We start from the raw sequence: 26,896 nt of genomic DNA on the forward strand, positions 1-26,896 counted from the left end.
GTCGCCCTGTATCGACCGTTTGAGCACGTTTTAACCGGACGTTGACTGACCATTAACTCGAATACCGACGTGTCGTGGCACCACTTGCCGTAGTCATCCCGGAACGACCCTGTCAAAGATGAATGAATCAAAATCAATTCGAGGGAATTCATTCTCGAAACTCGATCGCCAAACTCGGGAGATGCTTTCAAAGTATTTAAACTTCTTCTTCATCCTCTTTATTAATGACTTATTAATTAAATGAATAAGAAAGTAATTACCAATACGAGCCGACACTGGTTCTTAGTGTATAAATTACATGTATTGTTCAGTCGTAAGTGAACGTTTCGACCCCAATAATTTGAGTTATCCTCAGTACAATTCTAATCAAACAAGTGGACACATAAAATCAGCCTAAATTATATCTTACATATATAATAAACATTCAATTTAGAATACCGTTCGAATTGTTTTTATTAACAGATGTAATGATCTTTTTAATTTGTTTATATATTTACATGCCACATCTTACAGTCAAATTTGATCTAAGAATGATGTTATAATCAGTGGTCATATATAGTATATCTCTCAAAGACTAACAAAGTACGATTGTCAAGTGTGAATATCAGAGCCTTATTCGTTTTCTATATTGTTATTAATTAAAGCGATGAAATGGAAATTATTATTCGAAAAGAGAGAGAGAGAGTTTGGAAATTCGTAATTTCCCGAATTAATATCTTTCGATTCGTCTCTTCCCATATGATCAACGATTTCTCTTTCTATGTTTTAGCATTATATATGTATCTTGTTACATTTTAGTATCAGACACAATGAGATATAAAGAATAAAATGATGATTAAGAAACGATCGATTCATTCTTATAATATTTCTTACATTTATTGATCACTCCTATATTTCACTGTGTCTTGGTTCTTATAGCTGTTTGTGCCTTGATCTTGAATATTGGATACTCAATAACATACTTGCGTACATAACATACATCTTGATTACGCGCTCTGACTTCTTGACATGCATTTTGCATCGATTATGGATGGGATCGAACTAACTCTACCTATTCTTCTTTCTGTCTTTCTACTTGTCTATCTGTACGTCTATTTTCAGCACAGGTTGCCTGATCTTTGAATTGCGCATCTACTTGTATATATACATATCTATATATTATATATATCAGTGTATACAAATTGTATATGGTATATATACGTTTCTCTGATACCCTTTTACCTCCGGTTATTTACATCTCCGCAATTTTCCATGCCGCGCGCTGACGCGTGCACAAACCGCGTACTCCGCTGTTGCGTACAGCGCGTAAAAGCTCGCGACTGACGTAACACGAACTTTTGCAAATGTCATGTTTTGCACGATTGTCCTCTCCCACGTTTGAGAAACTAAGTTCAGTCAGTTTATTAATGTATAAAAAAAGACCACATATTTTTCACACGTGAAAATTTAACGTTCAAGTAAAACCGGTTTAATATAAAATGAAGCGACATTTATACGCGGAGTTATTATTATAAATTTCTCAGATTATGATACGGTTTAGCGAAAAGGCACGAAATTATAGACCGGAAACTATGATCGTTTAAACAATTTTCTTTCTCGGTCGGTTTTCGTTTAATAACCCGAGGTGAATGCGTGCACGCGGCATCGCGCCGTCGTCTCCGTGTTTCTTGAGATAATACGGCACGCGGCAATGTGCACGATACTTATTAGACGAGGCCGGCGTACTTTTATCGCCCTTCGTCCATCGCAGGAGCAAGTACCTCTCGCGGGACTCTATCGATCGATAATTATCGAAGGCACTTGGTCAGCCTCGCGCATCTAATTTCTTCGTGCAAGGGTGAGGGTTGCGCTGCACATACATCGAAGCCGTTTGCACTTTTTTTCCGGCTCATACGAGAGTATTCTTCGCGACCTCACTTAATGACCTGGTGAAAGTAGAATAGACGCTCGCGAACGATTGTTATTAGACAAACGTGCACATTGACGCTTCGTACCGCTCACACGTACAAAGAATCTTCGTATCGTTTGTATCCCTCCTGCCTTTATTTGCCATTCAACGGAGTTGATTGGTTTTTGCAGAATGCCCCGACGGTCAACTACCCTGCGACAATGGCGTCTGTATCAATAAGAACTTCTTCTGCGACCACAATATCGACTGCCATGACGCTAGTGACGAACGAAATTGCCGTAAGAATATCTTTGGATAGATATATTTTCTGCTGTTTCACCGAAAGTTATATTCGATATTCAAATATTACACTCTATACCCTGTTATGAGGATTGTTTGGAAGATTGGACATTTTTAAGTAAAATATATGTGTATTTTGTAACTTGGAGTGGAACACTTAATATACACAATTAGGTCATTTGTGTCCTGCACATTTCTTTTCTTTGAAATATTAGGAGCACCAAATAATTAGTTATAATATTTATATACAATTTTTTTAAATATGCTTATAAATATTCTCTAAAGATATTGAAGTATATTTAAGAATTGCTTGATAATTTTAATATACTTGAACGATCCAACGTAGAAAGCCGAAAAATCATCGGTATATACTAAGGGTTAATTAAGATTTTTCATTAAAAAGATATTTAATCCTCCGGAATTAACGGTAGGCTTATTGAACGTATTCAATAAATCTTTTTGTGAAAAATGTCGAACAATTCAATTTTTTTATCTGCAAATTTGAATTATTCTTATTAAAGTATACTTTCTTATTAGAATAATATTCGTTCTTTTTTATACAAATTATGTCATATTTTATATAACTTATGTCCTTTGGTTTCTAGATTAATTAAGGTCTTTTAATTATAATATAAATTAAATGGGCTTTTTGTTTAATTAACGAATTTTTTGTTCGATAAGCGCAGCTTTGATAAACGCGTGTCGCTCCATTTTGCAGCGGAGAGCGGAGAGACCGGCAGTTCAGGCCACGAATGCCACGAGGGTAGCTTCATCTGCAGCGATGGCAGCTGCATACCTCCAACTGCAGTGTGCGATGGACGTGCGGATTGTCCGCACGATGAAGACGAGATTAACTGCCGTCGAGGTAAGTCAAACTTGCGGAATCGTCGCGATATTCCTGCGTTGTCTTCTTTCGTAAAGAGCTGCGTTAATTTAGGTCCGAGGGAGTGATCCTTATTGATAAAATATTCAGAAGATGGATACAGAATTCTCCCTCGTTGGTTAATTCATCCTATCGATACGATGTAGCCTTCGGAACGTATTCATAGCCAGGACTTAAAAGACATTGAGAGCACGATTCGAGGATACAAACCTAATTTTTCAACTTATAATTTCTTACGTCATTATTATGAATTGAATGAATAAGTGCCTTTGTAGACGAGATACAAAATTTAATCCCACTTCTACTGTATTTTGCGCAACGAGCAAGTCAATCATTATGCTAATAAACTCCTTAAGCCACCAATAATCTTGTCTCTCAAAATCGTTAGTACAAATAAATTTTACTTCTTAGATTGAGTCCGACGGAAGTTGATACTTGGAATAGGAATGAAGGCACAAATGCCTATTTGTGTCTCAAGTTTATTTTATTACATCCGGACTCGCTTTGAGTCCTGATTATGCGTACGGTCATCGGACAAGAAGAAGGCTTTTTCTCGAGATTTTCGAGGCGTATATCGGTTGCGGCCGCGTCTCCAATACATCTTCCGACACATCTACGAGAAACACCGCAGCTCAGATTGAGTTACTTCTAGGTGTAGACGCCTCGGATAGTGTCTCCTCGAAGGGGCGTCCAGAGACGCCGGGGGTGATAGCCGGTGTGAATCCGGATAACGAGGCTTACAGCCCAGACACAGATGCAAATGCTGATGTGCCGCCGACAAATCTAAGCACGCCGAGGAGTTGTGCTCCGGATGATTTTGTTTGCGCCGACGGCACTTGCATCCCCGAAACCCACCACTGCGACCATTTCTACGATTGCCGCGACTTTACCGACGAACAGTACTGCTTCGGTTAGATTATTTGTAGATCTCGAAAATCTGGTGACACGCACGCACCCCGCATCGAAGTCTCGCGCGCTTTCGTTCTCACCCCGACGGTTCATTGAGTAATTTCATGGCTATGGAGAAGAAGTTGTTCGTACGTCAATGTCTTGTCATACGAATAATTCTTCGTGTATTTACGAATTCACATTAGTGTTATTAACGTGTAAATAACGTTAAAAATTTTAGGTAAAAAGAAAATTAATTTTTTATATATTCTTTTCAATAATCATTTACAGTATTCTTCACAGTATTATTGTCCTACTATTCTCTCTTTCTTTTTTCTCTCTTTATTAAGAGAGAATTGATTTTAACTAATTTATTAATTTTTAGTCTTTAATAAATATTTTTTCAATATTGTTCATTTTTCGAATAAATTACTATAACATTTCTTTGCGAATTTATTCTTTTAGGTGAAAGGTTATATATATTTTTTTTTAAATTTTGTTCTGCTCTTTTGAATAACATCAAAGTTTTTATCCGCGACAATATTTTAAAATATCATTGAAAACACCAGATTCTCTTAGATCTGTTCTTTTCTGCCAATCTGTGTTAGCAGCTGAATAGAAGATGTGTAGGTTGTTCCAGTAGAGACTTGATTATATTTCTAAAATTTATAATCGCAGTCTTATATATATTACCCGGCGCATTTTTATAAATAATAGTGCATCTCTGCCTGACGTAAAATTTAGATTGTTTATTTTTCTCGTAGGTAGAACGTTTGGCATACATCCTATTTGGCATGCATAGCATGAGGAAAGTACAATTTTACCTATACATTTTTGTGCATTATATTTCGGAAGAAAAAATACTTTAAAAAAATCGATATACGACCTATTTATTAACAGCATCAGTGTATCGCGCTGATCGAAATTGACAATATCATGCATAAAAATTAAGGAATTATAAATGCCTTTCCTCCTGAATCTATATTAAAGTTATATTGAATGATGAATTATATTTAAGTGTTCGTAGATAACAATCAGTGCATATAGCATAAATAACTGAAAAATCGTTAGGTCATTCATGATACTTTTTATTATTGTCACGTTATTCTCTTTCGTGAAAATACGTTAAATTAGCTCACTGATTTTGTGTTATATGAACTGATTTCCGATATATTTGATCTAGATTCTAGAACAAAGCTGTCTAAATTGGTAATGACAAGCCAGTGGAAAAAGGCGGGATGAACGAGAAAAGGAAACGCGTAATAGTCAGACAGCTCTGCTCTAGATTACATTTAACAGTCTTTTCTAGGTAATAAAATCTTTACCTTCATCGTATTTATATTTCGGCGTTAGATCATTGTTTAGATTGTAATGACGGACATATGATGGCTCCATGGCTGACATTTTACATGTATCTGTGTCTCATCGTTTCTTTAACGGATCAATGACTCACGGTTGTCTCGTTAACGTACAATGCAAGCTCTTATTTTAGGATGCACTCGGGACCAGTTCCAGTGCGCCAATGGAGATTGCATCCGCGCCGATCAGAGATGCAATGGGTTCATCGAGTGCTCCGACGGTTCCGACGAGCCGGAGGAATGCGGTAAGTATAAAAGGGTAATCACTTAATCAGCAACTTAACTCACGTACTAATTAAAAAATAACTATAAACAATAAGTAATAAAGAAAAATGTACAACCGACATAGATTAGTACAATACGTAACTTCGAAGTACATAATTTATAAATGTAAAGCAAAAATGTAATGCAATCTGTGAAATGATAATATAAATGCAATTCCCTAAATTAATTTCTTAATTCCTATTTAATTTTGATCTAATTAAATTCTCTCTTATATTTTTGTTTACTTTTGCTTTATTAGAGCCGCCAAAGCCAACATCAGGTCAATGTGTCGCGGATCAATATATGTGCATTTCGGATAGAAGATGCGTCCCATTGTACAATTCTCATATAAATCACGCATTAAATTAGCAGTAAAATGAGCTAAACGAGATCAATAAAGTCGCGAGTCTACTCCGAATTTTTATATTAGTAACTAAGACTATAATTGACAACGCGACTTCCTGACTTTCTCGCCTAATCAAGATAATCTAAGCGATTCTGCGAAAACGCAGCATAATGACACGCATTTAACGACGAAACTAAAGATCGCGAAGCGGTATGCTCGCACGAAGAGTGGAGGTGCAAGAGCGGCGATTGTATACCTCAACATCAACGTTGTGATCGCCGGATTGATTGCCCGTACGACGACAGCGACGAGCTGGGCTGTCACTATAGAGCGATGCAAAGAAATCACAGTAGGTGCAGCGCGCATGAATGGACGTGCAATGACGGTCATTGCATCCCGCTGCATCAGCGGTGCGACAAAAGGCTCGACTGTCCTAGAGATATGTCCGATGAGATGGATTGCAGTTATGATAATTGTGAGTCTCCTCTGTAGTTAGTCATCCGGAGCCGCCTTCGGGAAAGGGGACCGCATGACCGTCCGATAACACGCCATGCGCTAATCAATAATACCTTGTAAATATCCGTGACATCGTAACATAATATCTACTGTAACGTAATACTGTAATGTTTTATGTAACACTAAAAGGTATTTATTATCCCCGTTTTTCATCGGATGAGATACAAGCAAATGAGTCTGTATTGTATTTCCATCATTTAAATTGCAATTCCACCTTTACCCGATAATGTACACACTTTTAATCTGAGAATAACAAATATCTATTTTATGATAAATCACACGAGGGGTACTGTGAGCTCTCTCGATTTTTGTAATGGTACATGATAGAACGTAGAAGTAGACATCACACTTTTTTGTATCATATTTCCTAAAAAAAAATTAATAACTGAACTAAAATATAAAATTGCATTTCCTTGTAGATAAAAAATACAGAAAGGTGCCGGGTAAAAATCTCGAATTAACAAAGTTGATAATTTAACGTTGATTCTGTACATACATTTATTAATCATTAATAATGATTGTTAATGCTTTTATTATTACTTATTGTTAACTTGTTATTTTTATTCGTGCGCAGATACCGATGGAACATCTGACCTTAGACTGAAGACTTATCCCAGTGAACAAGTGATTAAAGAAAGTAAGTATTCTGTTCTTATTAAACCGTATACGGATTTGATGAAATGTTGTATATGCATTTGTTGCACTTCAATTTTTGCATAGTTATGTAACTAAAGTATCTCAATAATCAAACATCTTAATTATTTAAATTAGAAAAATTAACACAAAATAATAGACATTAATAATATAAGCAACAAGTGCTGCGTTGCCGATGAATTAGATATTCCAAAAGAAAATTAATTAATGAATATGTTTGTTATTTTTTTCTTGCCTTGGCCAGACCCGGCGAAAATAGGTAAGACTTTTCAAAAAATATAAGCTGCAAATCACGCTGTGGGCTAAAATAATCTTCATGAACCATTAGACGTGCAAGATTTGAAATACGTATTTCAGTTTTGACATACAAGTGTCTATACATTATGTTTATGTATCTCGCTTTTTTATGATTTTCTGTTGCAAACTTTTCTTGAGGCAAAATAAGCAACAGAATCGGTCTTTAAAACTTCCAATAAATTTTCTAATTATAACATTAAATATATTTTAAAACCCGACGTTTTGTTTCGCTGATATATACACATATTGTGTAATCATAAAATCACATTTATTTGTAAGAAATGCGATTTTTATATAATTAAATCAATAACTGAAAATTTCATTAGTAATATAATATTGTTTGAAGCCATGCATGCAAATTTTAATCATGCATGATAGTTAATGTCGTTCAAAATTTGAACTATAGTACAAATTTTGGCTATAAAATTATAATGTATAAAATCTTCCACTATCGGTGTCTATAATCCTGATTGTCATATATATACATTCTACTTATAATAAAAACTCTTTTGACACTAACTTTTCTTCAAAAAATCTCTATTTCATTATGCTGAATGCCTTGTATAAAATTTTTTGCTGTTTACGTACAAGCAACGTTTCGAATAACATGATTCAGAAAAACTAAAGTGTTGCACGTGAATTGAATTAACACGTCGTCAGTATCATCTCAATTTAAGAAACGAGGAAATCCGCTTGCTTACCGATCACTTACTGACGGGACATTTGACGTACCGCGAGCGTAATGATCCGTAAAGGTGCAATCTCTCGAAACTTGAACAGAATTTATATCATGTAAAACCGTTCCGATCAGGTCGCGAGGTCGTGTTCCAATGCCGTGACGAGGGTCTTCTACGTGCCAGAGTACGTTGGATTCGCGGCAACGGCCTTCCTCTGCCGCCCGGCAGCCGAGACATCAACGGTCGCCTGGAGATACCCAATATTCAACTCGAGCACGCTGGATCCTACATCTGCGAAGCCTTGGGTTATCCACCGTCCACCCCAGGTCGTCAAGTGACCGTTGTTCTTACTGTTGAAAAATGTACGTTTATTATCATGCCTCTCTAATTTACATCTATGATCGAAGAATTTATTTGCAATAAGATATAGTCATGAGAAACACTAGTAATTTTATCTACTATGACTTACTTAAGCACACATACAATTTTTACTGAATCCAACATTAAAAACATTTTTAAACATTAATTGAAAATATTAGATAATGTTTTCAATGTTTAAGGTACAGTGAAGATTTAACTATCTGTTTAAAAGTTCTAAATGCTATTTAATGCTTTTAATACTAAAAATAAGCAATTTCTAGTACTAAAAATTGACCAGTACTAAATTGAACTTCTGCAAAGGCATGGAGATAGTTAAATCTTAGAATAAGTTTAAGTTAATTAGAATAAGTTCTAATAATAGTTAAATCTTATTGTATAGAAATTAATTATTTTCAGTATTAAAAGTACTACTTTTAATATTCATAATGAGTAATCAATCACTATACCTTTCAGTAAATTTCTGTAAAGGTATATAATACCTACAAACAGCAAGTAAGCCATATTGAGTATTAAACCATATTAGGCGCAGTTACCTTAATAAATTTTAAATTCGTGTTTTAATGACTGAAGATCGCGTAATATTAAATTGATTACATATAGTTGAGCAGCCAGCCACCAGACCACCACAAGTGTGCCAGTACGATCAGGCTACCTGCAGCAACGGCGACTGTATTCCCAAATCGTACGTTTGCGATGGTAAATTCGATTGCACCGATGGATCCGACGAGATGCGGTGCAGTAAGTATGATAGGCACCAGCGAAAAGCTGGATATATCCGGCATTCATACTTTATGATGAAAATTTCACGCAAACGCTTCGTATGTCCGTTTCGACAGGTCCGCACGGATGTGAGCCCAACGAGTTTCGCTGCAATAATAAGCAGTGCGTCAGCAAGTTGTGGCGTTGCGACGGCGACAAGGACTGCGCGGACAACAGCGACGAGGAGAACTGCGCGCCGTCTCCCCCGGGATCTCCGTGCCGTTACAACGAGTTCGCCTGCAGCAGCAATAAACAGTGCATCCCGAAAAGCTACCACTGCGACATGGAGCGCGACTGCTTGGACGGCAGCGACGAAGTTGGATGCTGTCAGTAACGATGAGAATTTTATGAGCGCCAAGCATCAATATTTTGTTACAGATCGTCTGACAATCTTCATTGAATAGTAGCTATATAACGTTCACAAAAACAGTCGAAATTATCATACATTTTACATTACATTTTAAAACATTTCACTATTTTGATTTTCTATATGGAAGTTAAATTTAAATTTTATCTTTTTTTATTATGAAAGAAACTTCTGCCTTACTGATAATTAACAATATAGTGAAATGTCACTATTATTGGCTACTGTAACCAGGAACTGCGTTCCATTATTCATTACGAGTATTGAAAATCTTCAGTTCACGTTACGTATACTATTATAGATTTTCAGTACTTGCAATGATTAAAAAACGCAATCCAAATCTGCTTGAACAGATTTTACAAATCGTCTAACAAATTTTATTAGCAGAAAAGTTATAAATTTGATACAGTATCTGTTATATCAAATATTAATGATAGAATGCCATAAAATTGACAGCAGATTAGCGACAGAAACTGAGCAATTTTACATATAATTTGATGCAAATTAACAGCAGAAAACAAAAAAAATCTGCGTTTGATAGATTCTGTTCGATTTCTATTGCCAATTTGCCATCAAGTTATACGTTTACAGACTGTGCTGGCAGAACACAGATACCGAATCTGCTGCATTTGTCTAATCAAATTTGCTGCCAATCTGCTATCATTCTACGGATAGTTTACTTACTGGATATTAAATTAAGTTTATATATTATTTCTTCTCCTTTCAGCTCCCGTTTACATCGTGAAACCTCCACCACCAATGGTCGTCCTCGTGCCGGGCGACATGTTGGTCCTTACCTGTACCGCAATCGGTGTTCCGATACCGGAAATCAACTGGCGTCTCAATTGGGGACATATCCCCGCGAAATGCACAACTGTGTCCACTAATGGAACGGGTACATTAACGTGTCCAGATATACAGGTGGAGGACCAAGGTGCGTACTCGTGCGAGGCGTTGAACGTCGGAGGCTTCGTCTTCGCCGTGCCGGATGCCATCGTTGTCGTGAACGATCGCAATATCTGCCCTAAAGGCAAATTCAATTCTGAAGCGAAGACTGTTGAGGAGTGTATCTCATGCTTCTGCTTCGGCGTCGCCACCGAATGCCGCAGCGCCGATCTCTTCACTTATCAGATCCCGCCACCATTCGACCGCCACAAGATTGTGTCGGTTGAAACCATTCCGACGATTAGAATCCACGGTGACGTTAGTAATCAAATATCCCAGATCCGTTCGCTTGGCCGGGACGGCGTTCAGCTGTTGGAGTCCTTCAGTAACGATTTGAATGTGTACAACATTCCTTACTTCGCGCTGCCGGAGAACTATCACGGCAGTCAATTGAAGTCCTACGGCGGCTACCTAAGATACTCAATTCGCCACAGCGGTAACGGCACGCCGAACTACGCCCCTTCCGTTATTTTAAGTGGCAACAATTACGTCTTGGTGCACAAAGGTGAAGAGCCAACGCCGGATTACGAGAACGAGAGGTCGGTCAGGTTCTTCTATGGCGATTGGTATAAGCAACAAGGAAGAAGCGAAGTCCTAGCTTCCAGGGAGGAAATCATGATGACGTTGGCAAGCGTTGACAATATTCTTATAAAGTAGGCATCCAGAATCTTGACCATAAAAGATATTAGAATAATTTTTTTCAATACGTTCAATATGTTGCAGGGTGAAATACGACGACTCTTCGCAGCTAGATGTTCGTCTCACTAATATCATTATGGACACCGCTGATGCGCGAAATACTGGCCTAGGATCCGCGTCCTTCGTCGAAGAATGTCAATGTCCTACAGGTGCGTATTTCTTCAATGATCAATCAAGTATTTGTGTAACAAGATTTTATTTATATTATTACCTGAATTATCTTCAAGGATACACTGGTCTATCTTGCGAGCATTGCGCACCTGGTTATCTGAGACGCGAAAGCGGGCCCTGGCTTGGCCAATGTTACAGAGATGAACCACCGTGTCCCCCAGGATACTATGGCGATCCTTCAAGAAACATCCCTTGCCAGATTTGTCCTTGCCCGCTTACCAATCCATCGAATCAGTAATTAATACAATTAAATTTGCCATTATTGATATTTCAATTCAAAACACTTTCGTAAATTATCATATTATAAATAGATTTGCTCGCACGTGTCATCTTGGCTCTGATGGCCAACCCACGTGTGATTGTCCTTCTGGCTACGTTGGACGCAGGTGCGAGCAGTGTGCCACCGGTTACCAAGGGAATCCTCTTATTCCTGGAGATATGTGCGTCCCGCTTCAGCAATGTGATCCTAACGGTAGTCTTAGTCCTAACGCCGATCCACATACCGGAAAATGTCATTGCAAGGTACAGCATCGATGACCATAGCGTTGTTATTCATATCGTACGCGTAATTTTGCACAGGATGTCTTAGAAATCGTGCATTTTTTCTCAACTATAATCTCATCTTCAAAAAAAAATTCTTTTCTGTAAATAAATTGTTTTATTAAAATATCTATGCGAGATAAATTGCGCAATTTCCTGGACACCTCGTATAACGATTTCATTATTGTTCTTGCATCCATCTTCTGTGTGGATTACTTTTAACTTTAAAAATGTAAGTATATTTTATAGTCTTTCTATATATAAAAATGTATGTAAATCGAGGTTTAAAATAAAAATGAGTGGTACGTCTTGGTCGAGAACCGTCGTCTATTCTCTAATATTTCTTTTTTTAGCAATATGCAACGGGTCTCACTTGCAACCAATGTAAGGCGAATACCTTTAGTCTGGCCTCGACGAACCAATTTGGATGCATAGCTTGTTTCTGTATGGGCATCACCAACAGATGCGTCTCCTCTAATTGGTATAGGAACGAGGTACGACGAAGATATAGTATTTAATGTCTATTTCCATCTTTGTCATATAGATCTCAAGTAGAACACAAATCATCATGATATCAAAAAATGATATTAAAATGGTTCTAAAAAATTACTAAAAATCACTTTTCAATCAATTAAATTTTTTTAATTTTCATCATTTTGACGTGATTTAATCTTTCCAACATGAGAAGCTGTGTATATAAGCGAGATTTTATATTTCATATGTATATAAATACAAAACGCACAAAACAAAATGGGCTATTTTGTACAACTTCTATAGAAAGATAAGTGTTATCTCGATTAAAATAAAAACTTAAATCTATCATTCGCATTTTGCAGATTCGTGTATCGTTTACCAACTCGATTCGAGATTTCTCTCTGATCGAATCCAAGAGCACTAACGCACCAGACATTGTAGAAGGAATTCATCTAAACACCATTAACCGAGAAATAGTTTATAGCGAATTTCCCAATCGTGGTAACAACGACGTCTACTATTGGCAATTGCCCAGCATTTTCTTAGGAGATCAAATAACAGCTTACGGTGGTAATCTCAAGTACACTGTCAGATACGTGCCCTCTCCAGGCGGTCAAAGTTCAAGGAACAACGCCGCGGACGTCGAACTCATTAGCGTGAGTGCACATTCGTGAGCCTTAATCAGTATACTTGAAGATATAACAGGGTTATTTAAAATGTATACAGGCTAACGACATCAACTTGCTTTACTACTCCCGCGAGTCTCCCGAGCCTAACTCTCAGCAATCATTCACTGTACCATTGCTCGAGCAATATTGGCAACGTAATGATGGAACTCAAGCGGACAGGGAGCACCTTCTAATGGCTTTGGCGGATGTACGAGCCATCAGAATCAAATCGCAATTAAATGATAACTAATAATAAACAAAAAACGACTATTTAAGGCTTTTTAAAGAATTATCTGAAAGGAACATTTCGAAGAATTGTATAAAAATGTTTGTAAAATAGAATAATAAATAATATAAATTTCCGATATTTTAAAACAAAAATGACGGATTTATTTGATATTCAATTAAATAAAATTAAAAACAAGAATGCTTTAAAAAATTTTTTAATTACCAAGATTAATCAAGAGCATTATGTATGCTTCAGGCTCTCCTTCGTGTCTTTGGACACCGCCGAAAAATATAACACAGGTAAAGCTCGCGCAGTCGAGGTTGAAGAGTGTTCTTGTCCCGCCGGCTACAGAGGACTTTCATGCGAGGATTGTGACGTTGGTTACACCCGGGCCATTGAAGGTCTCTACTTAGGCATCTGCGAACCGTGCAACTGTAATAATCACTCGAATCAATGCGATCCCGAAACTGGCACTTGTGAGGTAATAAAAGTAATTTTAATTGAGCGACAATGTTACGTTTTAATTAATATAATAAGATTCTTTTGTTTTTTTTAATTTAAATTTAATGAAAAAGTTTAATAGTTTAGACTTAAAATAGCTATATTGGTAACTGCTTAATTTAAATACAATATTTTTCCAAAATACAATTTTATATATTTGGTATAAAGATATAAAATATAAAAATATAAAAACTTAACTGAAGTTAATTAGAATTTTATAAAAATATGGCTATGTAAATATGTAGATAGAGAATCAGAAGCAAGCATTTGATACAAAATTGATACCTTACGTCGACAGAATTGCGCTCATCACACTACGGGTGAGTACTGCGAACTGTGTGAACCGGGATACGAAGGAGACGCTACTCGGGGCACCCCGAACGATTGCACGTATAGAAATCAAAGACCCGAACCATGCAGATGCAACGAGGCTGGTTCACGCAGCACTTCTTGCCTCGACGGTCGATGCGAGTGTAAGAGGAACGTTGAGGGTCCAGAATGTAATCGATGTCGCCCATCGACATACGGATTACGCGCCGAGAACATTGATGGATGCATCGAGTGTTACTGCAGCGGGGTAACTGATCAATGTCATGAGAGTACATTATACGTACAACAAATACCGATGTGGGTATATGACTCCCATCACGGCTTCACTCTTACGGACTCGTAAGTATGCTTTATTTTTTCAAATATTTTTTTAAGTTAATATAAGCATGAATAAATTTCATTAATTTTTTCCTGTTTTATTTTGATAAATAAAATTTGTATATATAATAGCAAATAAAATTAGAATTTTGAATGAATTGATTTAATGAATCCTTATTTAGGACTAGACGCGACATAATCGACGACGGCTTCGAGCTAAATGTGGCAATGAATGAAATCGGCTATCGCTATCCGGACAGCAGAAGCCGCAGATTGTTCTGGTCGCTTCCGAGCGTTTTCACCGGTAATAAAGTGAAGAGTTACGGCGGGAACTTGACTTTGACGCAGCATATCACCGCGTATCCTGGCGCTCAAAGTTACAAGGATCAAGACATTCTGCTGATTGGTAACGGCATCACATTATTCTGGACGAATCCGGTGGAGCTCCAGCCTGAAATTCCGCTGGTACGTAGAATAGAATTCATCCTATATTTTATAATATATTTATTTGTAGGAAATCGAATAACCCGATGCCTGAACCCAATTTACCTTAGTAAAATATTTTTTTTTAGTTAGTTGTTTTAACAAAATTTCTTTACCCATTTTTTAATTAAATGTCTACATCATCCATCTTTAAATAATTTAATTTATAATATTATATAAAACACCAAACTCTATATAATACTATAAATTAAATTGAAATCCAAATGTTTCATAATTATAAAGACGTACATCTTTCAGACCTACACCGTTCCGTTGAAAGAGCATGATTGGAGAAGACTGACTACTGAAGGACCGCGCAGCGCTTCTAGGACGGATCTCATGATAGTGCTTTCCAATCTAGAAGCTATCTTGGTCCGCGCATCCCACAGCGAGCGAATGACTGCAACATACATTAGCGACATCAGCATGGACACAGCTGTAGAAAATCTGATTGGAAATCGACGTGCGACTCAGGTTGAAGCTTGTCGTTGTCCGACCGGTTACACGGGCACCTCCTGCGAAACCTGCGCTCGCGGTTATTATAGAGACACCAGCGATCGGACTATCAGTTACCTGGGCGCGTGTAATCCCTGTCCATGCAACAAGAATGAAGAGAGCTGCGAAATCAGCAGATCCGGCCATATCAAATGCCACTGCCTGCCAGGATACACCGGGCAGTATTGTCAAGACAGTGGTGCCGGTAAGTAATAGCGCTTCTTAACATTATAGAAATTAGAAATAATATTACATTAACACAATTAATGTTTCCAATTACTTTTGTTCGAAAAAAGACAACTTTGAAAAAGAATTGAGTGATAAATTAGACCAATTTATAACAAAGAAATATATCATTCTACGGTTACATTATTTTCTAAGAAAATAATCTAGGTCAAATTATCTGATTCGTTATATTTAAATATGTTTTTGTAAGCGTGAGAGCAAAACTTTTTCGTCAGGATTTTACATTTATGTATTATAGTAAATAAAATCTTTTAAACTCACCCTTCCCCCTTAAGAATAGTAATGACAATACGTTGATCAGGTGAGCTCATGGTAAGCCTAATGCCGATGAACGGCGAAGTCGAGCCGTATTCCACGATCCAATTTACGTGCAACTATGACTATCCAGACATGTTTTACATCTATTTTAAATTGTCATCGTTCGACGGATTTCCCATAACTGCGCGGAGTGGCGAAATTGAGCCGATAAAGAAGACAGAGAAAGGAGCTGTCCGTACTTGGTTCGTCCACATGGGGGACGTCCCCTGCAACGTGGAGTGTCACATCGTGAATGACCGCGGCAAAGAACTGGTCAAAATTGTGACGTCGATTACGCCAGGTTTGACGGACTACATAGCGAGAGCTTTCGCATCTTGTCCGTCCATCGGTGATTCATGGCAAGGGCTCGGATCATCATTTCGCAACCATACCTGCGTTGTCGCCAGGTCATCGTAGATCATTATTGTAGATTGTCACCGAGTCTGGTGAAGGCTTCCTTGGATTTGTAGTCTTTATCACAGTTCCGTAGTTTTTCGCAGGATTAGCATTTGTGGAAAAGCTTGACTGTTTTCCTGGTATGTGGTATATTCAGTATCACGGATGTCCTGTCGATGTACAGTAAAATATGTGTACCATAGCAATTAATACAAGTGTATCATTTTTCGAAATAACCGTCATTGTAATGATGTCTTGTCAAACAGTAAATGATGATTGCATCCTTGTGTTACTAGACGAATGTCGCTTATTCATTGCAGTATATCCACAGAATTGCAAAATTCAATAATTGTCCATATCTCTCTGTTGTTATTCGTCATATCGTTTTATTGTTGCGCCGTCTACTGCAATTTCACGATCATGAGAGAAACTAAGAGAAAGTCGCATTTGTCGATTTTTCAAGTCAATTTTTTATTTCCCTTATAGTTGGAGAACCGCAAACAAGTACGCAGAGCCCAGTATCTCCACCGAAAATCATAGTTTACATACAGGAAAATGAATTCCAGATCGTCCATACAGGAAAAACCGTCCGATATCACTGCACAGCCAGATCCAGAGAACATGTAAGTTCTTCACTGACTCGACTTATAAAATGCTCGTATAATTGTAATTCTTTTTTATGATTGAAAATAGGAATCGGTGAACATTAGATGGGAGAAAGAAGGTGGTCAATTACCGCCTGATAGGAGCGTGGACGATTCGAATGGACTTTTGGTCATTAGAGATGTGAAGGTGTCTGATAGCGGCATATACGTCTGTCAAGTGAGCGACGGAACAAACATTGGATATAAAAAAGTCACACTAACTGTTGGAGGTATAGCGCAAGCATGATTAATTTTAATTCTATTACGCATCAAACTTAATATAATCTCGCAAATTATTTTACTATAAGTTTTAAGAAACAAATTACAGAATAAATTAATAAATCGATGTTATTTAATTATTATACGTTGTATTATCGGATGCAGCGTTTCCAAAACACTTGCTGGAAATACCAGGTACAAATCATAACCGTGTCAAATTATCCGCGAATAGAACGTAATTTTATACCTTTTTTAAGGAGCCAATCCGGTAGAGCCTAGAGTCACTATAAGTCCATCGTCTCAGCAAGTGAGGGAAGGTGAACCTGTTGAGTTCCGTTGCGAAGCCACTGGTAATCCGCCACCCCAACTGGATTGGATAAGAGTTCACGGAAGCATGAGTCCGGAGGCGACGTTCTACAACGGCGTATGGAGTCTTCCAGCCGCGTCGAAGAACGACGCAGCCGAGTACAAGTGCGTCGCTAGAAACAACGTTGGCATAGATGAAAAGACTACTCTCTTATACGTTCAAGGTACGGTCAAAGTATTCAGAAATCTCGGACATCACGAAATTCAAATTTCAAACTATTGTGGGTCATATGAGAATTGTTTTTAATCCTCCGTCTGGATCTTTTTTGTTCAGTCCAAGTTGTTCACTGTTCTAGGTTTTCAAAAAAATGTGAAAAAATTTAAAGTTACTTTTTAACATCTTTATTACACATTTTACTAAATAGGTTTCTCTTATTTTAGAAGAAGAGTACCGGACTCAGTGTCCTTTATTTTGAAAAAATTTGAGAGTCGAATTCGATTGTGTTAAAAAAGATTGCACACACACACACACACACACACAGATGGAGGATTAACATTGATTTAATAATATTAATCTGAAACTTACAGTTACAAAGCATTTTGTGCTTTGTTAATGAAGACTTCATTCTACATTGTAGATAATCCTAATAAACCACCACCTCAAGGCCTACCGCCAACTATAACTCCGTCCGAATGGTCCGGAACCAGCGAAGACGTCGTTAGGTTGATCTGCACACCGTCTCAACATGCAAATGTCACCTGGTCGAGGTCCGGCGGATTGCCATTGCCTTATACCGCCAGTCAGCGTGACGGTATTTTGACGATCACCAATCCCACCCCCAGCGATTCCGGCATATACGTGTGCACCGCGACGAGTGTTCGCGGAACAGAGACGAGCACCACTGCCAGGATTACGATAACATCTCGGAGAGAACCACCGTCAGTCAAGGTCAGACCGGAACGGCAGGAGGTGAAGCAGGGCACTGTGGCTGAAGTACGATGCATCACCAGCGGAGAGCCAGGTCTACAGGTGAAATGGAGCAAGTACACGGAAACGATGAGCTCCCGTGTCCAACAAGTAGGGGACACACTTAGGATCATTAACGTCCAGGTCTCCGATCGAGGAGTGTACCTCTGCCGAGTTACTAGCCCCACAGGCAGTTACGAGGCCAGTGCCATCATCGAAGTTGAACGTAAGCTCATAGTACCTAAAAAAAAAAAACAAAATTCGCCTCTGAATCTATGCTACTATATATGTAATTTATGTTTGAATGACTAAGCAAAAAGCGTTTAAAAATATTTGGATCAAATAAATTTTTATTCTCAGAATTATATGAAAAGTTATGTGATATAAATCAGAAAAGGATACATATTTTTAAAAAGTGCAATTGACATTAAATTACTAATTTTTTATGAATCGATATAAAAAATTCATTTTTGTCCCAATACTTTATTAATTCTGCAAGTTCAAATTATCTTTTTATTACAGCTCGTGAAGCTCCAGTTTTAGAGCTGTATCCACAAGATATACAAACTGTCATCCTCGGCGGTTCCGCGGATCTTCAGTGTCGTGCGAAGGCCGGTTTCCCGGTGCCCGAGTTGCGATGGTCTCGCCAAGACAATCGACCATTCGCCTCCAACATTGAGCAGCTTCCTGGTGGACTTCTTAGACTGTCGAACATCACAGAGAACGACGGCGGTGCCTACATCTGTTCCGCGTCAAATGAAGTCGGCTCGACGTCAGTCATCGCGCATATCGAGGTGCAGTCTATGCCTGTGATCACCATCACACCGCAGCACGGTATCTTGCAGGTGAAACGCGGAAGTAGAGTCCGTTTGATGTGCAGCGCAAACGGTCATCCGCAACCAAATGTGGCTTGGAGCAAATATGTGAACGGAATAACGATACAGTAAGTTGACTTCATGATCCTATAGCCTCATGAGCTAATAACAATTGTAGGAATTAATTTTTAATTACCTTAACTTTAATTTTAAAAGCGTGAATTTTTACATTATTAAAATACAATTTTGTAGTGTCTAGGCAGCAAGAGAAAATTTTATTACATTATATATAAATTATATTATGTGATATTAAGCATTTAAAAGTTAAGCCTAAATTACGGTTTGACTAATTCTAACAATGCTAGTTATTATTAGCACATAATAATTTTGTGACATGATTTACAGGGACACATATAGCAGAACAGCGGCTACTCCTTTAAGTGCCGTTTACGAAATATTCTCTGTTTCACCCGACGATGAAGGATCTTACACTTGCACAGCTACGAACGCCGTAGGAATAGCCGAAGAACGTGTCCAGATCCGTATCGAGGATGATGACGATTATGTCCCTTGCACTGGCGACAGAGGTGATATTCCATGCGACGATGATGGACAGCGATCACAACCTGATTCTGTAAGTATTATAATTTTATCAGCGTATCTTCAACACACAATGACATGTTGTTAACAAAAAAATGATTTACAGAGGGACCCGAATCAAACAGAGGGAGGAGTATTGATTCCCAAAGACTACTTGAGAATCCCAGACGGTGGCAAAGTGGAGATGCGTTGTCAGGTCTTCGGACCAGATGGGGACCACATCTATCTGGACTGGAAGAGAAGCGATCATCGTTCCCTCCCAGAAGGTAGCACAGTGCACAATGGAGTGTTAAGTATCCCGACTGTTGATAGAAACGCGGCTGGAGAATACATCTGTTTGGGCTTGGATCCTGCCGGCACAGTGCTCTTCCGGGCGAAATCTCATCTTGAAATTATATGTGAGTATGAGATGAGTATAAGATGCAGATTAATATACAAACTGCAAAATTCATATACAAACTGTAAGATTCACATCATATGGAATAAATAAATTTGAAATCGATTTTTCTTTAACAGTTTCTTTAACAGAAACTCCATAAAGACTAATTAATTTTTTCCTTCGATTTTAGCTCCACCAAGAATTGAATTAAATCCAACGCGCCAGACAGTAGGACCTGGAGAAAATCCATCTATAATTTGCACCGCTACGGGAGACGAACCCCTGCACATCGAGTGGAAAGCTATAGGACGCCCGTTACCATATTCTGTATCGGACAGCGGTGGCATCCTGCAATTCCATGGCATTACATATTCCGACGCTGGCAAATACGTGTGTAAAGCGACGAACGCAGCAGGAACGGCGGAAGCGGTAGCAGAAGTTTTAGTTAATGGTTAGTTAATAATTAATTAGATCTTTTAAATTTGCAATGCATAAAATTTTTCTTTCATTTTCTCTTAAATAATTACACACATTTATATAAAAAAATTATTTAATATTTAAAAAGATCTAAGAAAAAATATATAACGCAGTTATATACATCTTTAAAAAAAATGTGTCCTTTTTTTATATAAAACTCAGTAAACAATCAATAATAACATAACTTTTAGTTATAATTTTTCACTTACTAATATAACTGTAACATAATGTATATTATATACATATTACAGTTATATTGTTGAATAAAAAATAATAACAATTATGTTATTGATAATTGGTGATTACTGGGAACATTCGTACATAAAAACATCAATTGGCATAAAAACATAATATGATTATTTAATATTTGCTAAAACAGAATAATATGTTTAAATATCCGCCAAGCCTAAAATGTGTTTATTAAATATTTGAGGATTGCTCAGTGCAGCAAACTATAAATTGATATTTACGATTTGCAGAACATCCTTATGACAATGCAAGGATCCGCGCTGAACAAAGAGACGTAGTAACTCATGCCGGTAATTCTGTACGCTTACGTTGCGAGATGCGCGAACGTGCGACGATCCATTGGAGCCGAGAGGGGCTATCGTTGCCAGCCAACGCGCGAATCGGAGAAGATTACTTGGAGCTGACGCAAGTGAAACCGGAAGACAGCGGAAGATACATCTGTCAGATCCAGACGAGCCGCGGTGTATCCAGCGATTATATTAATTTCAACGTTTCTCGTAAGTTCAGCTATGTTTTCACTGAGTCTCAGCATCATTTCATAGATTTTTGCTTTCATTCGAATGCATCTACTGAAGATCGCAGTATTCGCAGTACACATGCTAAATAATGTTTCGCCTATTGAGAAATCCTAATTTTTGCCTTTAATTCTTTCGGGATACTATAATGTTATTCTGACTTTTAATATCCCGAAAGAATTAAATCCCAAAATGCTTTTTTACAAAATACTTTGTTTGCTATTTCTCAGCGATTTTTCTTCAACAGAATATTTTGAATTTTTAGTTCATCTGAAGATTTCAATTTCTCGTTCAGGACGCGACGGACGTAGAATACCAATTTCACGTTTGCCTTAATAAAAAAAGTATCAGCACGGAATTATTTGTAAAAAATTTAAATGATAAAAAGTATATAATACATATTTAAACAATAGCAATTTAAAAATATTAAGTCTATTATTTTATAAATTTATACTAATCCAACGCATCACTCATATCACTAACAAGCGCGCAGCAGATTACTCTCAGACAATACAAACAGCAAAAGACATCGTGCGAAAGCATTAAAGGGAATTAAAGGAAACACATCAACAAACAGAATCTAAAATTCAAGATTTTCTGTAATCAACTATTGCGTAGAATAAATTTCTAAAAAATATAAGGACATATCATATAATATATAAATTACAAATTTGAAAAGTATTAAATTTTTTATAAATTTGGACTGGAACAATCCCTCCGCTGCGGCATGTTCGGACAGGTGGTAGGGTTCCAGAGGTAAGGATGGTCTAAAATAAAAAAAATGAGCTTAGACTATATTTAATTGATTTGGGGAGTTTAGAATAGAAATGAATTTATGACACTTATTAATTATACCTTCACGAAAATACAAAACGAATATTGAAAACTGACACTACACAAATATTACGTTGTACATTATCATATCTATAATTTGAAAAAAATGGCATCATCGTCTGCAAACGTGTTCTTCGGAACGCAAAACATAATTCAGTTAATTATCGTTGAGATATTGCAACAAGCAGGCTAGAAAATAATGGTATACCAGTTTACCCCGTTATTCCGCGTTGTCTCAATCTCCCCTAATTCTGGGCAAATTTGTAGATTGCCCTGGTGAAAAAGTTTTGCTGAAATTATTCCACGTTTTGGAACATTTCAGCGAAATTGCTGAAAATTTGCTGAAACTTCACTGAAAGTGAATTTTTCAGCTAATGTACTGAAAAATCACTGAAATCCAACAGAAATTTCTCTGAAATTCTTGTTGAAATTTTATCGAAAATGAATTTTTCAGCTAAAAATCGCTGAAATTACACTGAAATTTTTTTGAAATGCTAAAATTTTGTTGAAATGTTCCTAAATGTGGAATAATTTCAGCAACATTTTTTTACCAGGGTGTGTATCCTTAAAATAGAAATTAATCTAATAGTTGACTTTAAAAAAATCTCGAATTGTAGACCCTGTCAGAGTAATGTGACTCCTTAAAAAGAACACCCTAAACGTTTAGATGTCTCTTGAATTTTTGTATGGTTTGATCTATAATGAGATCATATATATATTACAAACGTGGTTCCATGAACGTTTCCACAAGTTTAGGTTTTTTACAAGGCTCGCGTTATGATTTAGTAGTTAATTTGCTTGCGGATTGCATGCCAGTGTACCGATCGCAGTGCAGGCACTGGGAGTATCAATGCAGAAGCCTACAATGCATTCCAATGGAATACTTTTGCGACGGCTATGTTCAGTGCAACGACGGTACTGACGAACGCTTCTGCCGCAACGCGCGCTATCGCCAATATCTTCAGAGACGACGCGGTTTGTTTTGAGATATATGTGTGTCGTGTGATGTCCCATAGTTCTCCTACTCGTAGTGAACTGTCCTTTCTTGCTTATTGTACGAACCTATGAGGAAAGGATACGGATTAAATCAAATTAAATCAAATTAAGATGAACTCTTTAACCAGGCTCGGTAATATGTACAAACAAGTGAAAAGATTCTAAAATGTTATGAGTTTCCCGCCAGTTATCTTTTTACAATATGTAGAAAAATCTAGTGCGGAACAAGTGCACCCGTATCCCATCCTTGTCAGCAGCAAATACGATATGTGTAAATCAACATATATACTTCAAATTTTAATTCGACGCTATTTTTTGTTAAAACTTTTATTTCGAGTAAATCTGTAATATTCTTTTGCAATCTTTAAATGCTAATATTAATTATTCCTTCAATAAGAAATAATTTTTTTTATTTACATAATTTTTCCTGACGAATTTCAAACATGATATAAGGAGTTTAGGTACGGATACATCAAATAAAACGCTGCGAACGCATCTCGAAGTCCATTTTAAAAATCGATAAGACTATAGTATCTTCTTCATGTCATGATGTGCAAAACAGGATATACATTTCCTAATTCTATCAATCTTAACACATATAGTCAACATGTATAATTCGATTCTAGCTGCTGCAGTGCCTTCAATAAGCATCGAAGTATCTCAAGATCCAATAAACATCGGTGACACTGTTGATATACATTGCACATACACTGGAACACGCAATCCACGTTATCGCTGGACGAGACCGAATCATGTGAGCCTACCAACAAACGCACAGGAGTACGGCAACGTCTTGAGGCTAACTAATGTAGTCGTTAGCGATAGCGGACCCTATAGGTGCACAGTAGACACACCCGAAGGCATACTCGCGAAGGACTTCAATCTTATCGTCCACGGTAATTAATAGACAAATAAATAATGATAAATATATATGTGGCAAATATATAAATAATGAAGTATTTACGTGAAAGATTACACGGATATTTTTCTACGTATATCTCTTTTAATGCACAAATATCTACTTTTTGCCAATGCTCACTCAAACTGCATACGTTTTATGTAAGTATAAAGTCGATGAATAATTAATTTTATCATGAAAATTATTATGGACGAAGGATTTTATGATTTTCCAGGCGGAATCCTCGATGAACCAGCGATTGAAACCAAATTGGCGCCGTATGGATCAAGTCTGGAAATGGATTGCCGGTTAGATCTCGATCCGCCAATACAATTCCAGTGGAACAAACTCGGTGGACTTCTGCCACGTGACAGTCAGACTTATGAGGTACATAAAATACATACATATCATATACCTATTTCTATCTCTAATCAAGAATTTAATGATAATTTCGTTATAAAAATTTAATACTGGAAAGTAGTGATTGCTTATTTATTTTGAGTATTAAAAATATTATTGTCCGATTCTTTTAATACTCGAAATAATTTCCAGTATTAAATTTAATTTTTGTAAATGTTATACATATTATTTTAGTAAAATGTTTTATACTATTCAATAATTCGATATATATTTTTCACTTTGCAGAACAAATTAAAGTTAACTAATGTAAAGGCTGAAGATGCTGGAACGTACATTTGCTCCGGAAATAATGAAGAATCGCGAGTCGAAGTGCCTACGGTGCTAGTTGTAACAGGAGTTGTGCCCAATTTTAGTCAGGCACCCGAAAGCTACATCGCTTTCCCTCCTCTACCTGACTCCTACCTCAAGTTCAACATCGAAATCTCTTTCAAACCGGAAAGTTACGATGGCATTCTGTTATACAACGACGAATCTGGTCACGGTGACGGCGACTTTATCGTTTTATCTCTAAACAACGGATACCCACAATTCAAGTAAATAAAAAATCTTAATAAATATGTACGAAACGCATCACGAGTAGCGTCTTTTATTTTACTTATAGAGTTCCGACAAGCATGGAGCTAATTGACTTTTATCTGAAACTTTATCTAAATAAAATTTTTACTTAATTATATAAATTTAATTATATGATTAAAAATAATTTTAAATTATTTTTAATTTAAAACTAATTGACATTCAATTCAGCGTGGAAATTGTTAATAAAAAGTGGATAATTTCCTAAACGCGCATTATTAACACAACGAATTTGTTAATAGATTCAATCTCGGCTCTGGACCAGCTGTTATTCGCGCGGATAAGCCTGTCACTTTGAGCGAGTGGCACACCATCAAGATCCAACGCAATCGAAAGGAAGGAACGATGCTGGTGGACGGCGAAGGCCCTTACAAGATGGTCGCTTTAGGCAGACGCCAAGGTCTCGATCTTAAAGAACCTCTTTACATCGGCGGAGTGCCCAGCTACAGTAGAATCAACGTGCAAGCCGAAGCGAACACTGGTTTCGTCGGATGCATCAGCCGACTAATCCTCGGGGAGAAACAGGTCGATCTGATTGGCGATCAGACTGACAGCGTGGGCATTACGACTTGCGAAACCTGCGCAGAGAATCCCTGCAACAATGGTGGTGTATGTCAGGAAGCGGCCACGAAAAACGGCTACACATGTCTGTGCCGAGCCGGTTTCAGCGGCAAACATTGCGACAACATCGGACAATCCTGTTATTCAGGTATGATAATTTATCACATTTTAATTTATACTTTTTGTATTGCTATGACTACAATGATGTCTATCAATGTTAATTATGATCTATTTTGTAATAATTGTAATTATTAATTATTATTAATCTTAAAAATCGCATAATATATATATATTAAATAGTATTTTAAAAAATCTTAATATTTTATTGCTTCGATTAAAAAATTGTAAGCAAATAAGACTAATACTAAACGCGTTGGATGATGATATTAGGTGCTTGCGGAGAAGGTGAATGCATTGATAAAGAAGTCGGCGGCTTCCATTGTTACTGCCCGATCGGGAAGACAGGACCAAGATGCGAGCATTCGGTGAACGTCTACGACCCGGCTTTCCATGATGACAGAGCTTTCATCGCTCACGAGACTCCAAAAGCTCTTAGACGGTAAGTACCTTTGCTCGATCGAACGCACGTGCACGAATTATTTCTTAATTGCACTTAGTCGATGTTAGAAGCCGCACATAATGGAACATATTGTCACGGTGATTGCGTCTCATATTCATTTTATTTTGAGTTTTTTAAGTAATTATTTGTATATAGTTCACCTGCGAAAAGTGAATGAAATAAAAGAAATTATAATAAAACACATTTTGGAAAATTATTCTTTAAAATATTACAAGATATGAGAAGTTCCGAATATAATCACTGATTAATAACAATTATACAGTTAGAAATAAATTTTATTTAATAAATTTTGTATTTTTCTGAAATCTGAAACACGAAAAAAATCTTTATCTAGATATAAGAATATTATAAATATAAACATATATTATAAAAATGTATCTTTATGCCTTTGACGAACTAACAGATTTAATTATAATTGGAATATAGGTACTAATCTCATTGTCAGTGCATATGAACATCCTCAAACATCCTAATTACTAAAATTCTTTTCAGGGAA

General features: G+C 37.0%; 1 protein-coding gene across 1 annotated transcript in view; it reads left to right on the plus strand.

Moving 5' to 3' along the window:
• Positions 1 to 26,896, plus strand: part of trol (terribly reduced optic lobes) — a 192,573-nt gene that overhangs the window by 160,991 nt on the left and 4,686 nt on the right. The window contains 35 exon segments of the mRNA XM_018459665.1: positions 2,080 to 2,187; positions 2,907 to 3,053; positions 5,452 to 5,562; positions 5,841 to 5,916; positions 6,020 to 6,402; positions 7,018 to 7,080; positions 8,206 to 8,433; positions 9,053 to 9,190; positions 9,289 to 9,537; positions 10,303 to 11,173; positions 11,244 to 11,368; positions 11,447 to 11,624; positions 11,702 to 11,912; positions 12,284 to 12,424; positions 12,767 to 13,060; positions 13,131 to 13,348; positions 13,557 to 13,782; positions 14,101 to 14,471; positions 14,633 to 14,915; positions 15,192 to 15,627; positions 15,976 to 16,272; positions 16,854 to 16,990; positions 17,061 to 17,241; positions 17,488 to 17,760; positions 18,175 to 18,729; positions 19,026 to 19,446; positions 19,724 to 19,952; positions 20,025 to 20,316; positions 20,488 to 20,748; positions 21,254 to 21,520; positions 23,995 to 24,264; positions 24,502 to 24,653; positions 24,912 to 25,219; positions 25,502 to 25,968; positions 26,211 to 26,379. Coding sequence (XP_018315167.1) covers positions 2,080 to 2,187; positions 2,907 to 3,053; positions 5,452 to 5,562; positions 5,841 to 5,916; positions 6,020 to 6,402; positions 7,018 to 7,080; positions 8,206 to 8,433; positions 9,053 to 9,190; positions 9,289 to 9,537; positions 10,303 to 11,173; positions 11,244 to 11,368; positions 11,447 to 11,624; positions 11,702 to 11,912; positions 12,284 to 12,424; positions 12,767 to 13,060; positions 13,131 to 13,348; positions 13,557 to 13,782; positions 14,101 to 14,471; positions 14,633 to 14,915; positions 15,192 to 15,627; positions 15,976 to 16,272; positions 16,854 to 16,990; positions 17,061 to 17,241; positions 17,488 to 17,760; positions 18,175 to 18,729; positions 19,026 to 19,446; positions 19,724 to 19,952; positions 20,025 to 20,316; positions 20,488 to 20,748; positions 21,254 to 21,520; positions 23,995 to 24,264; positions 24,502 to 24,653; positions 24,912 to 25,219; positions 25,502 to 25,968; positions 26,211 to 26,379 — 9,136 coding nt within the window.

The sequence above is a fragment of the Mycetomoellerius zeteki genome, unplaced genomic scaffold (assembly GCF_001594055.1).
Source record: "Mycetomoellerius zeteki isolate Tzet28-1 unplaced genomic scaffold, Tzet1.0 scaffold85, whole genome shotgun sequence".
In the NCBI taxonomy this organism is placed as follows: domain Eukaryota; kingdom Metazoa; phylum Arthropoda; class Insecta; order Hymenoptera; family Formicidae; genus Mycetomoellerius; species Mycetomoellerius zeteki.